Raw genomic sequence first — 14,476 nt, forward strand, 5'->3', positions numbered from 1 at the left:
AGTAAACAAAAGCAGATATGTTTTGTTGTGCCACTACCTAGCACTGAATAATATAGGAACTTTTTATAAGAACATCAGTGGAGTGGAACAATCTGACAGTCACAATGACATCAAGTTAGTTTGTTTCAGGCAGATGGCCCAGAGCCACGAGTCCTACTCCTGTGCGCAAACCAACCCCCCACCCCCACCCCACACACACACACACACCAACTATGATTATTGTCAATCTTGGCTTCAGCAACGTACCTGTCCAGGTCCAGAAAACTAAACATTTTGTGGAGAACTGTTGCAAAGTGAAGGAACTTTCATTTTTGTTTTTATGCCACAGAGCATATTAATCGGTAATTGTGAACCATGTGGTTTTTATCATTAAAAATTTTTTTCACAGGAAGTGAAATTTGTTGTCAATTTATTTATACATTGTAAATTATTGGTAGTCCGTTGTATCTGATGATGATGACTTCTGTGTGCTTCTCAATCTCTTTTTTGGTGTAGACCTGCATATGACTTTGTAGTATTGTAAATTACACAGTTATTAGATATAGGGCAGTTAAGGCGAACAGTAAGTATTGCCTTATTTGTGTGTAGCAAGTTTGGTGAAAATACAAACTGTTGAACAGCTTGAATTGATGGGATTGCAGGTGATGGTAGATGTGGAAGTGCAAACACTGTCCATGTTTATGTGTGTGAAAGAGATGGGAAGAGGTGGAGAAATAAATTAATTACTTCTATTTCCCACCTTTAAATTTTTTTCTGTCCACTGAATGAATGTCTGTTGTGTTCGAGGGTATATACACATGGCAGTACACGTGTTCTTAGTGTGTGTGTTTAGGGGAATTTAGACACAGCAGTTCAGGTGTTTATCTGTTGTGTGTGTGTTCTTTTCAGGTGGACATAGACGCAGCAGTACAGGTGCTGCTGTCCCTGAAGAAGCAGTACAAAGAGGCCACAGGCAAAGACTGGACCCCTCCCAAACCAGGCAGCACCCCAGCCAAAGCAGCAGAGAAGACCACAGCCATGCCAGTTGCTGGCAAAGTGGCGGAAGATTCCGCTGAAGCTGTTGCCACAAAAGCTGAAGTCGATGCTCAGGGTGACAAAGTGCGGCAGCTGAAGTCAGGGGGTGGGGCCAAGGTTCGTGATGGGTGCTTTTTAAAAAAATTTCTTCTTTGCTTCCTGTATTCTTCTGCCCCCCCACTCTGAATCACAATCCCTCCCCCACCCTCTGTCTCTCTGTGTTCAAGAATAAAATATTGATAACTAGGGTTCATATGCTTTGATGTTTTAATCAGGCATTTTCTTGCAAGATACAAGTCATATATTGTCTTGGATCAGCATGGGCATGTACTATGTGGATAACTGAAAGATCTTAGTTAAGATGTTTTTTATGAATGTTTTTAGATGGATGTCTGTGACTTGACTAGAAAAGTCAATTTTGAACTTGAAGCATGCATTGTCTCATGATAATTTTGCAGAATACGGTCACTTTTTTCTGTACATACTAAAAATGTATTTGAAAAAAAGAAAGATGACCTAAGGAATATATACAGTAAGTCAGTTTTACAGCACTGCCTGTCAGGTTACTTTTTTTTTTTCATGAAATCATTAAAACGTTTTTGTTGTCGTTTACTATGTAACACAGGAGGAAATTGATACAGCAGTGCAGAAATTACTGGAGCTGAAGGCCAAGTACAAAGATCTGACAGGGGTGGACATAGCAGGGGGCAACAAAAGGGGAAAGCCAGACAAGGCCAAGGGAGGTGACAAGGCCAAGGGAGGTGACAAGGCCAAGGCAGCAGGGGGAGATGCCGAAAAAGCCTCCAAAGAGTCTGACACTGGCAGAGAGGTCAAGAAGGTCACAAGGTTAGTATCTTTCTCCATTTCAGTGCCACCACCTGTCAATGAAGAGGAGCACTGAACAGCTTAACAACCACTGCTGTTTTTTTGTTGTTGGTTTTTTTTGTCCTGTACAAGTGTACACTGCATTAAAGCCAGTTATGCTTAGTGCTTTCAGCTTGGACTATGGGGAGATAGATACTGCAGAAGAACAAATCCTGAAACTGCCAGTTAAAAAATTTACATAGTAACATCAGATTTCCTTACGTCCCTGAATTTTTTCATTGTATGTTACCCCTACAGTCGGTGGGTGATAGGATATGCTTGGCAACACACTGGTTCATAGTTGAATAGGTGCATGTTGAGTTTCAGTTGTAATCTCCAATAGTATTCATTACCTCTATTAAATATGTGCATCAAGATTTATGCAGAAAACCAAATTCTGCGTCAATCATCATACCCCTGTCAAACCGCTCATATCTTAACGCTGAGGAAACTTCATCTGTTTTCATTTAACGGCCACTCTGTTTAGTGATTGTTTAGTTAACATGCTACTTATTTTACCTATAGCTTTTTTCAGTGGTTTGCATTTCTCTTTTTCCATGGTGTAAGTTTTCTATTGTCATGAGTAGTGTTTATAGATTCTTCTCGATGTGTACAGTCGCAGAAGTTTGGATTTTTTTTTCGGGGGTGGGGGTGGCGGGAGGGGGGCATTTCCAAGGACTGGAATGTCTTAGAAAAATGTTTTACCCTTCAGGGTCTGGAAAAGTTTGGGAATTTTAATAAAATTCTTGACAAGTGCCATTCTACAAAGAGCTTACTCTTTGTATAAAAAAAAAGAAAAGAAAAAAAAAAGAAAAAAAGAAAAAAAAAGAAAAACAGAATAGGTGATGAAACTAAAACATCAATACCAGGTTATTCACCAATGTCTTTTGGCAGTGTAGCAGACACATTTTTCATTATGTCTGGTTTATGTGTTTTGTATGGAAAATTTTCAGTCTGGTCTAGAAAAAAGTATGGAAACGTGGGAACATTGTATTCTTCCTCCTGGAATGTGAGAGTGGTAGTGGAAAGGCCCATACGACTGGCTGGTTTCAAGCAAAAGGTCTGGCTGGGGAGTGGAGACAAATCCTTAGTCATACCCCTAAACAGTCAGTCAGGCACCCAGGTCTTGCTCCCCATGTCTTCATAATCAAGGAGGAGGATTTTCAGGGAGGGCACTGTTCTCACCTTATTTCATTTCTTAGGGTTTGCTCTGGCCCACCAGATGCAAAGGAGCTCTTCAAACACACATCCTTCACACCAAAATTGTCGCCCACAAAAGGCTAGATCAGTCAGGTTTGACCCCAGGTGACTAACATCTGATGCAGTACATCCATACTTTATCCATACAGCAGGCTTGCTTTTAATGTTTATAATTTTACAAGCGTCTGCCTACACTTGTGCTTCTGTCATTTGTTTTGTAAAAATGAGGAAGCAGTGTTGTTGATAAATGCATAGCATGTTAGTATAAGTGTTGAAGTACACCAAGTGATTTCAGGCTGTGGCATATTATGTCTTTCCACTTTTTGTTGCTGGCGCCCATAGTAGGATGAAACATGACCATTGGATATCTCACTAACAGTAACATTTTGTTGAAAGAGACGGAGAGGGTGTTAATGTGGAGTGGGAAGGTGGAAGGTCAGCGGTAGGAATTCAGAGTAAAAAAAATTCCCCATGTCAACATAAAGATTTTTGTTATTGGCAGGCTGGGTCTGGAGGCAAAGAAGGAAGAAAACCTGGCTGACTGGTATTCACAGGTAGGTGTGTTGCTGCAAGGACGGCTGCTTCATTGTTTTGTGTTAATATGATAAAGCAGTACTCTTCATGAAATACAGGCTGCTCTCCACAGGGACAGCTTATTGCTGCAGTTCAGCTCCACCCATTTTTGACTCACAAAGTGAGTATGTTTTAACCTGGTGTTCGGTTGTCTGTGTGTGTGTGTCTGTGGTAAACTTTAACATTGACATTTTCTCTGCAAATACTTCGTCAGTTGACACCAAATTAGGCATAAAAATAGGAAAAATTCACTTCTTTCCAGTCATCTTGTTTAAAACAATATTGCACCTCTGGGATGGGCACAAAAAAATTTTAAAAAAAAGAAACCTAATTATATGCAAACTGCATTTACTGTTATATTTATAATTTTTGTATTCTCTAAATTTGGCACTTTGATCTGATATTCTGACCCAACAACAAGAGCAGTCACTATTATCATTTTTTGTTCAAACAGGAACTTCTTTTGCTAAGCATGGAAGTTTTATTTATTTTGCAAACGTTTTTGGTGCAGATAGTAAAAAAGGGAAATTACTCTGTAATTAATGCTAGGGGACTTAATTCGCTTAAGCTGATCTTTCTCATCTTAAACATTACATTTTGAAATTATACACAATACATAAAAAGCTTGGATTTTTTTTTCAGTGTATCACAAGTGAGTCTTGAAGGCCTTGCCTCTCCTGTTTTTTTCTTTTTCTGACTGCAAATGTATGTTTTGCTATCGGAGAGGGTTTTTCTACAGAACTTCCACCAGGGACAACCATTCAGATGGTATGAACAGTGCTACCATGTTGTGGGTGTGTTCTCCAGTGAAATGAAATTGGAATAAGCATGAAAAAGTTGTTAAGTTATAATTATCCCAGCATTGTTACCTTCTTATTCTCATTTTCCCTTCCTTTGGAATCTAGTTTGTGCATTTGAAATCAGTTTGCTTTTAAAGTGGACTTATGAATACAACAGCCTAGGATCCTTAAGCTTCTATGAGATTGAAAATGATATTGTCAGTTTTCAGCCCTAGTCAGCTGTTTGTTTGGGTTTTTTATCAGTAAAGAAAGTAATACCTTTGTCTTTTTCATAGGTTTAACAATAATTGGTAAAAAGTCCGTTTTCTGTGTTGTTGGTTCTAGATCTTACTTTAAAAAAAACACACACAAAAAAACGACAACTTATATAAGATAAAATAAATTTTTGTGACTTGAAGGGGGAAAAATTGGCTTTTGATTGGGCATTTGTGGAGTTCAGATGTTGAATGGTGTAAAAACGAAGAGTTGGATAAAAAGTGGACCTGAGTTATAAGCAGCATGATATGATTCAGATCAGCAGTGGATGACTCGTGTTGTGTGTGTGGCAGGTGATCACCAAGGCAGAACTGATTGAGTACTATGACGTCAGTGGCTGCTACATCCTGCGTCCCTGGTCCTACTCCATCTGGGAGAAGATCAAGGAATTCTTTGATGCCGAGATCAAGAAGCTAGGGGTGGAGAACTCCTACTTCCCCATCTTTGTGTCCCGCAGTGCCCTGGAAAGGGAGCAAACTCACATTGCAGACTTCGCTCCAGAGGTAGGTCACTGTGTCTCAGTTCTTTTTTTAAAATTTTATTTTATTTTTTATAATTTATTTACCTTAAAAAAATTGTTTTTAAAAATTAATATATACAGCAGATGTGTAGCATATATGGATCTGTCCACACACTCTGACACCATCTTTAGATTGAAAGTGAGGGAAAGATGTGACATGAATTGTGTTTGCTCATGAAAACTTTGTTCTTTTCTCTTTTTTTTTTTTAACAGCTGTTTAATGCTGTTGTTTTTTCGTTTTTTATTCAGTCAGTCTTGACAATCATGAACCTGTGCTGTTGGGTTTGGTTGTTTTTTTTTGCTAATATGTAAGGATACCAAATATGTGGTGATGGGGGATTAGTTTTGGGAATTCTCATAACTTAGCCTGAACTTTGTTTTTCCATGAAATGTTATACATCATTTTTTTTATTTTTTTTTTTTACATGTTTTAAATTTCCATGATTGGATCAGTAAAGTTGTAAACATGACATAATAATCTGGGGATGATGAATTGCAAAAGGGTTATCTCCTAGTCACAGACCAGTCTTACTTGCCTTAAGGAACACAGCGGTTAAGATAATGCCATAAACTGTTTTGTTTTCCCCCCAGCTGTGACAGAGTTTTATGTTATTTTTTTGTTTTTTAGTTGGGTGGTATATGACACTGTGGTTGGCTTGACAATAAGCAGCACTGTCAAATGTATAATTGCAGGTGGCCTGGGTGACAAAATCGGGGCAGTCGGATCTAGCAGAACCAATTGCTGTGCGTCCCACCAGTGAGACTGTGATGTACCCTGCTTACGCCAAGTGGATCAAGTCCCACCGCGACCTGCCTCTGCGCCTCAACCAGTGGTGCAACGTGGTGGTCAGTCTTCCCTGTGTTTGTGTGTCAACTGTTTGCTGCCACATGTATTGTTAAATGCACTTAAAGCCAAAGGGTAAGCACTGTACAAAATATATTATTAGTATTAACATCACTTTGGCTCTATGTGTATGATTAGTGGAAGGTGGGACACAGTCAGATGGTTGGCTTGAGAATTGTTTTTAAAACAGTAGAGAGTGGTGTTGGAGCTTTAAGTCATAAGAACAGTAACCTTGGAAAATGGAGTATGGTGTCATGGTAGGGTGAATATGATCATATACCTTAAAGTCCACTTGTTCATATGAATATGTATAGATTTGCAGCCCATGAAAGGACCAAATTAGGCCTACTACATAGCTTGGCTTCCTGATTTATCATTAGTTGAAAACAAGATGAAATGGTACTTTAAAAAATCACTGCTGTTTCAGTCAGTATGTGTTGATTTCTCACTAATAATGATAAGAACTAACTAAAAGAAGCATTTCTAGAATAAAAGACTATGTCTGGTAATCTGATATACAAACTATAGGAAGATAATTCTTGTGAATAATTTTTATTCTTCCAGTTAAAGATGTGATTGGTCACTTTGTATTTGAATTTTTTTTTATCATGCACATGTCCACAATAAGCCCAACCAATTGCTGTCAGCTTGACACACCAACATATTTCAGTCAGACACAGCCAGTTACTGTCAGCTAGAAACAATACAGTCCCTTCCAGACAGAGTAAACAAATATTATTGGGATTCACATTGCTAGTATCATTAAAGAATCTCTCCTTTGAATCAATCATCCATCTGATCTGTGAACACCAGACAAATCAAAAAGCTGGCTGTTGCTGGCCAGTATGAACACTTATCGCTGGTTTCCATGACATCGACAGGAAAACACAAAATGACCTGCACAGAATTTCTGGCCAGCTGTCGTCAGCAACTGTCTGGGCTTCGTGTGTGTGTAGCCTACGTAACATGTATCTACAATATAATATTTTGTTTGATGCTTGCATTTGCTTCAAAATGCTTTAAAAAAAAGAAAGAAAGAAAAAAAGTCTTTTTGTTTTGCAGAGGTGGGAGTTCAAACATCCACAGCCATTCTTACGAACCCGCGAGTTCCTGTGGCAGGAAGGTCACACAGCCTGGGCCACTGCAGAGGAGGCTAAGCAAGAGGTAAGATCTTTTTTCACATTCTTTGCACAGTGTATGTGTGAGTCTTTAAGCTATATGGTAAGTGCTTACAGCTTTGCCTAGAGAACAGGCACAATATAAATTCACATTATTATTATGTCCTTTGTGTGTTTGTATTGAATGGCTGATTCTCTATATTGTTCATGTAACATATGAGACAAATTTCTGTTATTGGAGAAAATTCTGTATTTTCACAGAACTGATTGTTCATGTAACATAACGGAGACAAATTTCTGTTTTTGGAGATAATTCTGTATTTTTCACCGAACTGCTCTCGGGAACATTATAATGCTGAAATGCTTGCCGAACCGTCTCCCACCTCCTTCCTCCACAACAAATAGAAATATTGGAGCCGCGTTACGTGATTTATTTGCAACATGAAATCAGAGTGCTTTTATATAAGTGTTCTGTTGATATGAACATTCCAGAACTGTGTGGAAAGAAAGCCAGTTACTATTACACTGGATTTTATAATTGCTAAAGCAAGGATGTGCTTTGTTTCCGAGTAGATTTTCCATTGAAGGGGAATAATACAACCATGAAGTCCTGTATGTTTGTCACAGTGATACATCCTGTCATTAAAATCTTTTTAAAAAAACAATGAATATGAGATTCATGCCTAATCCTGATTTAATGAAACATGCCCACCTCAAAACTTAAATTATGTTCTATCAAATGGATTGATTTAAAGTAACAAGTACCCTTGAAAATGGAGTATACAAATGAACGGGAGTTCCAGCCCACGAAAGACGAAGAGGAAAGTAACAAGTCTGCCAAATTTCGTGGGATGAAAGTTTTAGGAATGGACTGACTTAGGCTTAAAGTTTAACCCATTGTTGACCAAGAAAGAACAGGTTGTACAATAGGGGCATGTTGTTGACAGGTGTACGAGATCCTGGAATTCTATGGCCAAATTTATGAGGACCTGCTGGCCATCCCTGTGGTTCGAGGACACAAGACAGAGAAAGAGAAGTTTGCCGGGGGAGACTTCACCACCACTGTGGAAGCCTATGTGGGAGCCAATGGGCGAGCCATTCAGGGAGCTACCTCTCACCACCTGGGTCAAAACTTCTCCAAGATGTTCAACATTGTGATCGAGGACCCTGACACTCAGCAGAAGCAGTATGTGTACCAGAACTCCTGGGGGATAACGACGCGCACCATCGGTGTTATGACGATGGTGCATGGAGACAACATGGGACTGGTGCTGCCCCCTAGAGTCGCCTGTGTACAGGTATGTGGTCTTCGAATCCTAGGCTGGGTTGGGTTGCATGAGCAGTCTTAGCAACGGTAAGTTTACTTGGCCTTAAGAATTTTTTCAAAGTATACTGATTCTGTAGACTTGGAAACATTTTTAACATAAAGCAAACTTGAAGCTTTTAAGATTGCTCATGCAACCAAGTCCTGGTGCCAGTTGCATTGCTTGGTTCTAACTTTTTGACAGTTACACGTGACTATGCCTAAGTTGACTGAACTACGCCATTGGTCAGTTCCATACTAGACACAGTTAGTAGCGGGTTACAGCCGTACTAGGTTCTTCCGTCCGAGCAATGCAACTGGCTCCTGATCTGTATGGTCTGACCAGAGCTGTGAAAGTGACCATGGGTTTGGAGAGCTGTTTGAATTCAGTGTAAGTGAAGTCACTGTGTGAAAGAAATTGTTAAACAGGATATGAAGCTTCAAATTTTTTTTACAGACAGTACAGTTTGAAAACATTGTTGAGTTTTGCACACGATTACTCTCTTTTCCTCAGTTTAGCATTTTTGTTTGCACACGATTACTCTCTTTTCCTCAGTTTAGCATTTTTATTTTGGGTTGTGTGTGTTGGGGGTGGAGTAGCTTCTGTTAGTAGGCAAAACAAAAGTGTAATATGTTCAGTCTCTTGGAAGGATATGATCGAATATGAAAGAAATTATATGAATGAATGACTCCAAAAGAAATTGTACAGAAATTTATCACCTTCTCTCCTTAACCCCAAAACTCACTAGCCCATCAAGAGATCCAAGTAATGTGCATGTGAGGCAAATGGTAAAAGCAGCATGAAAACATGTTCTGGCAGGTGGTTGTGGTGCCCTGTGGAGTGACCACCTCCCTGTCAGAGGCAGATACCAAGGCTCTGTACGACTGTTGTGAAAAGATTGCTGCCGATCTCAAAGCTCAGAACATCCGTGCTCGGGCTGATGTGCGGGACAACTACTCCCCAGGGTGGAAGTTCAACCACTGGGAACTGAAGGTAAGGAAGCAGCAGTGACCTAGTTTCCGGTTGTTGCCATTGTCTGTTGTAAAGTGTTTTCCTGCCTTCATGAAAATCTGCACAAGTACTTTTTCTTTTACATATTTCCACCTCAGAGAGGACTTACAGGTTTTCCTGGACTGCTCCACTCTGACAGTTTGTTCGAGACTGACTACTGAGATGAAAACTGCTGTCAACTTGGTTAGGGTGTATGTTTTTGACTGTGATATATATGCTTACACTGTCAACTTGACACTATCTTTTGGATGGTGGTGTTTTAAGTGTATTTCATTCTTGTATAACAACACTATCTAAAACAAGTTGTCAGTTTAAGGCAAGTTGAGATGTACATGTCGATGATGTCAACTTGACAAATTGTGTGATTATATGAGGTATATGTTAATGATGTGTGACATGTGCATTGTCACTGACCATGGTGTGTGACATGTGCATTGTCACTGTGACCATGGTGTGTGACTTGTACGCTAACAGTCACTGTGACCATTGTGTATTATGTACATTGTGACATGTACATTAACCATCACTGTGACCATGGTGTGTCAGGGGGTCCCTCTCCGTCTGGAGCTGGGTCCGCGAGACCTGAAGGCCAACCAGGTGGTGCTGGTGCGACGCGACACCGGGGAGAAAACCACCTGCCCCAACGTGGACCTGTCCACCAGCATCACCAAGATCCTCGACACCATCCAGAGCTCTCTCTTCAAAAAGTCAGTGCTTCTGTATCACTGTTGTTGTCTGTGCCAAGGGTTCTTGTTGTAGCAAGGACTTTTATGCATATCTCCAAGCCAACATTTGACTAAATTTATATCGACACCAACTGTCGCTTTTATACAACACTATCTGTATACTGACATCGACTGCTTATCCCTGTAACACTATTTGACCATGACAAAAAGAGCAAGTACAATGTCAACTCAAAAATCAAAGAAACAGTATCATTAGTAATAAGAGGCAAAGAAGTTTGGGAGAGAAAAAAAAAAAAAAGGCATGCGAGCGGTATTGAACCACACCATGTTGAATGTTCAGTTCTGATGCAAGTAGACTAATTCCCAAGGCTGCAGCACATCTGATGTCAAATGACTAAATTTAAAACTTTGTGCTACAAACATATGTGATAATCATTTTTTTTGTTTTATTATATCTCAATTGTTCTTTATTTCGGTGGTAAAGGAGACGTTGCCATCACCTTCAAGCACATCGCAACACATTGTAGATCTCTAGATCTGCACAAACCAGTCAACAATGGGCTGAAAGCAATGATCTATTCAATTTTTCTTTATGTTCATTCCAGTTATTTCACTGTCCATTTTAGAATATTTGTATGCGGTAAACATGTCAATGGTGTAGTCAGTATCATTGTGTTCTGTTCAGAATTTGTGTTTCTTTCCTTTTAATTGTGAACAAGGAACATGAGGTCATGTCGTCTTCGAAAACAACATACATTGTAACTCGGTGGAAATAGGTTTTTAGAATTTTTGGAACTTAAATCACCACCAAAAACATTGTCACCAGCTTCACATCAGTCCACTGGTTTGCAGGGCGGATCCATTGTTATGCAAATACACTCGAGGCTGGTCAATTTGCCTAACATGTATGGATTTGTCAGCGTGTATCTATGCCGCTTTGAGAAAGTGACTGTGGTTTGCAGGGCAGAGAAAGAACTGCAGGATAACTTAGTGGTGGTGCATGACTGGGACGAGTTCTGTGACGTGCTTGATCAGAAGAAGCTCATCCAGTCCCCGTTCTGTGGGGAGATCTCCTGTGAGGATGCCATCAAGAAGGACAGCGCCAGGTAAAGCAGCATCTATTTTAGGGGGGTTAGGGTTTGTGTGGAACCATTCACACATAGAGGGGTGGGTTTGTATGGTACCATTCACACTTGTGATTTTAAGGGGGTGAGTTGTGTAGTGATTGCAATGGAGTGGATTGTTTGATACTGTTCATTTATACAACCAGTTGTAGTGGGGGGGGGATGGAGTATGTACGCATGTACCACAGGCGATCATAGGATGTGTTATATGGTACCATTCACACTTAGATTACGTCTATTAGAACTTTAAAGTTCAGTTGAACTAACTGGGTGTTGTGCTGATTTGCATTATACGGCCTTGTCCCACCAGCAAACTGGAGACATGTGGTGCGCCACTTGAAAGCAAAGAAATCTATACTTATCAGTAAACTCCATGAGGTGTTTTATAACCTTGTACACAGGGACCATCCCAACAGACAGAGTGGGGAATGTGTAGTTCAGGGTTGGACACTAATACAATTCTATCCCAGATAGTCCGACGGTCATATTTGGATGTAACAACCGTATGTTAAACAGGGATGCCGTAGTGGAAGAAGGAGCCCCAGCCATGGGCGCCAAGGGTTTGTGCATCCCATTCAAACAGCCCCAAGAGCTGGCAGCCAGTGCCCGCTGTATCCATCCGGCCTGCACCAGGGCTCCCAAGTACTACACCCTCTTCGGGCGCAGCTACTGACCTACAACCACAGTAGTCATGCTTCATCTGACTTTGCATGTAGTGCCTGCTCAGTTTTTAGTGAGGACCAAACTTTAGAAGAAATCAGATTTGTGTGCCAATTCATGAGATGCACAAAGACTTTCAAAAATAAAACAGGTTATCAATAGATGTTTATTTCATGCATTAATTATATTGAAGAAAATGTTCTATCTGCAGTAAAAATCACATTTTTTGTGGGGTTTACAGCCCATCTCAAACTGGAGGTTTGGCCATAACCCCTCTCCTGAAACGAGTTATGGCCTGTGAAATCTCAAACTTGAGCACTGGGAGGCTTGTCCATCTGATGGTCTGTAACACAAAGGATTTTTCTGTACCCAGCTGTTCATGTTAAGGGAGAAAAGTTCCACACTAAAAAGGTTCTGGAGTGAAGACTTTAACCTCTAGTCAGACAACTGAATTTCCTTACTCAGCAAACAATCTTAGGGGAACCTGCCACATTCCGACTGGCATGGGGAGACCGGACAAACCTACTGCCAAAGGTGACCTGATCAGATGATTCTTGATCAACTTCAGCAGCAAACAGAGCCTCAACCTTGGATCAACTTGCTCTTCATTCACCTTCCCACCAGCAAATCCTGTGCCTCAAAACAATATTTTTATGTATTACTGACCCACTTGAAAATTAGATTTTTTTTTTTTTCATAAATACCTACAAAAGAGTTTTTGACTCGCTTGTGTAAAAAAAACCCAAAAAAACTCACTGGTTAAAACAAACTCTGTTTTAACCAGTGTTTGGTTGTCTCTGTGTGTGTGTGTCCATGGTAAACTTTAACATTTCTCTGCAAATACTTTGTCAGTTGACACAAAATTTGGCGTAAAAATGGGGAAAAAATCAGTTCTTTCCAGCCATCTTAAATTATATGCAAACTGAATTTACTACAACAAGAGCAGTCATTTTTATAATTTGTTCAAACAGGAACTTTTGCTTTATTTCTGGTGCATGATTTTGCTGCAGATAGTTTAAAAAAAGGAAATTAATGCTATGGGGGTTAATTTGCTTTAAACTGATCTTTCTCATCTTAAACATTACATTTTGAAGTAATACTCAATACATAAAAAGCTTGTGTTTTACTCTCAGTGTCTGGTCTTTTTCAGAAAATACAAAAATCTTTATAGATCTATTGGCCGAGCCCTGAAGGTCATGAGCAAAAATCAATTGCGTACACATTCAAAGCGCATGCTCATATTCCTCGCGAACAGAACGCCATTTTGTTTGAAGTTGTTGACTGGCCCATTCAAACCTATATTCAATCGACAATACACTATAACATGTGATGGAAAGTTGGAGGAGACCATTAAATATTTATTCAGAGAAAGATTTGTGAACACCTCATCACTTACTGGATTATGTCCCAAACTGCCATAAAAATATCCACAAAATCAGTCGGAATTCAGTTTAAAATAATAAACCACAAGAGTTAATACCCTTGATGAAATGTAAAAATTTCCCGTCTTGACTTTTCTCAAAATGAAATCCTTTTCACTTCATAGACATTTATAAGTACTTGGCTCTACATGATATTAGTTTAACAAAGTACTAATTTTCACATAAACTTTTATAGTTTTAAACTAGAATGAACATAGAAATTGAATCAACCGTGTCATACATTCCTGGCGGATGTAACTAAACTTGTACATCTATCTAGATCCAGAGAAAAGGGCTAAATGCTGCAGTGTCACTGCGGCAATAGCCACATCTTTACTGTGGACTTAAAAAGAATTTTTAATTGCCCTTAAAGATTTTTTGAATGCCCAAGACACACCAGAATAATGATTTAAACAGCTTGCTCATTGCGAATTCCGCAATTGATTTATCACCCTTTACAAAAGCATGTTTAAATGTTAAATTTTTGAATGTCAGTTAAGGAGCCACGATTAGTGTATTGGGTCAGACCGTTTCTTCTCACCTGAACACGCTTTATAATAATACAGAACACATTTTAATGAAATGAGGCTTTGAGCAGTTTCAAAGTGACTTCAGATTATGCATACTGATCCATATACCAACCTTCTGACCTCAAACTCAGAGCATCTATCAGGTTCCAGTCTCCAAAAGACTGATCAAGCCAGTTGTACGCTAAATGCTGTCATGAAAGAATACGATGCCACTATGGAAAACAAATGGTGTTGGGAGCAGCAAGATTTTTACTGCAATCCATTGGTTAAGTACAGAGGAAAGGTTTTGCTGCCTGAAGCTTACCTTCTGCTGTTCCATTAACTTGACAAGCAGCACATTCATCCATAATCTCCTCACTGATGGGAATCTTCAGCACTGGAACATATCGAGTGTCACTGTTAGGACAAATGCATGTATGTGTTAATTGTAAATGGTTAATGTTTGTGTAGGAGGGGTCTCATAGATTTGCATTATTTTTATCAAATTAACCACTCCCCCTCCTCCCCAGCACCTTTGTATCTGTCAAGAAAAAAGAAAGTAGTTTTCCATCG

At 39.6% G+C, this 14,476-nt stretch overlaps 1 protein-coding gene and 1 long non-coding RNA gene across 4 annotated transcripts in view; one reads left to right on the plus strand and one right to left on the minus strand.

The window, feature by feature from the left end:
* The window catches only part of LOC143281064 (bifunctional glutamate/proline--tRNA ligase-like), a 65,676-nt gene extending 53,540 nt beyond the window's left edge, over window positions 1-12,136 (plus strand). For both annotated transcript variants that reach the window (XM_076585984.1, XM_076585985.1), the window contains 11 exons: window positions 889-1,131; window positions 1,640-1,860; window positions 3,581-3,632; window positions 5,000-5,209; window positions 5,920-6,072; window positions 7,133-7,234; window positions 8,136-8,486; window positions 9,312-9,485; window positions 10,050-10,210; window positions 11,152-11,295; window positions 11,830-12,136. In XM_076585984.1, the coding sequence (XP_076442099.1) occupies window positions 889-1,131; window positions 1,640-1,860; window positions 3,581-3,632; window positions 5,000-5,209; window positions 5,920-6,072; window positions 7,133-7,234; window positions 8,136-8,486; window positions 9,312-9,485; window positions 10,050-10,210; window positions 11,152-11,295; window positions 11,830-11,986 (1,968 nt within the window). In that variant the 3' untranslated portion in view covers window positions 11,987-12,136. The remainder of the gene's footprint in view (window positions 1-888; window positions 1,132-1,639; window positions 1,861-3,580; window positions 3,633-4,999; window positions 5,210-5,919; window positions 6,073-7,132; window positions 7,235-8,135; window positions 8,487-9,311; window positions 9,486-10,049; window positions 10,211-11,151; window positions 11,296-11,829) is intronic.
* A 680-nt stretch (window positions 12,137-12,816) lies between these two features.
* Window positions 12,817-14,476, minus strand: part of LOC143281065 (uncharacterized) — a 38,206-nt gene continuing 36,546 nt past the window's right edge. For both annotated transcript variants that reach the window (XR_013055090.1, XR_013055089.1), the window contains one exon: window positions 12,817-14,300. This is a non-coding gene — a long non-coding RNA (uncharacterized LOC143281065). The remainder of the gene's footprint in view (window positions 14,301-14,476) is intronic.

This window comes from Babylonia areolata, chromosome 4 (genome assembly GCF_041734735.1).
Source record: "Babylonia areolata isolate BAREFJ2019XMU chromosome 4, ASM4173473v1, whole genome shotgun sequence".
Taxonomy (NCBI): Eukaryota; Metazoa; Mollusca; class Gastropoda; order Neogastropoda; family Buccinidae; genus Babylonia; species Babylonia areolata.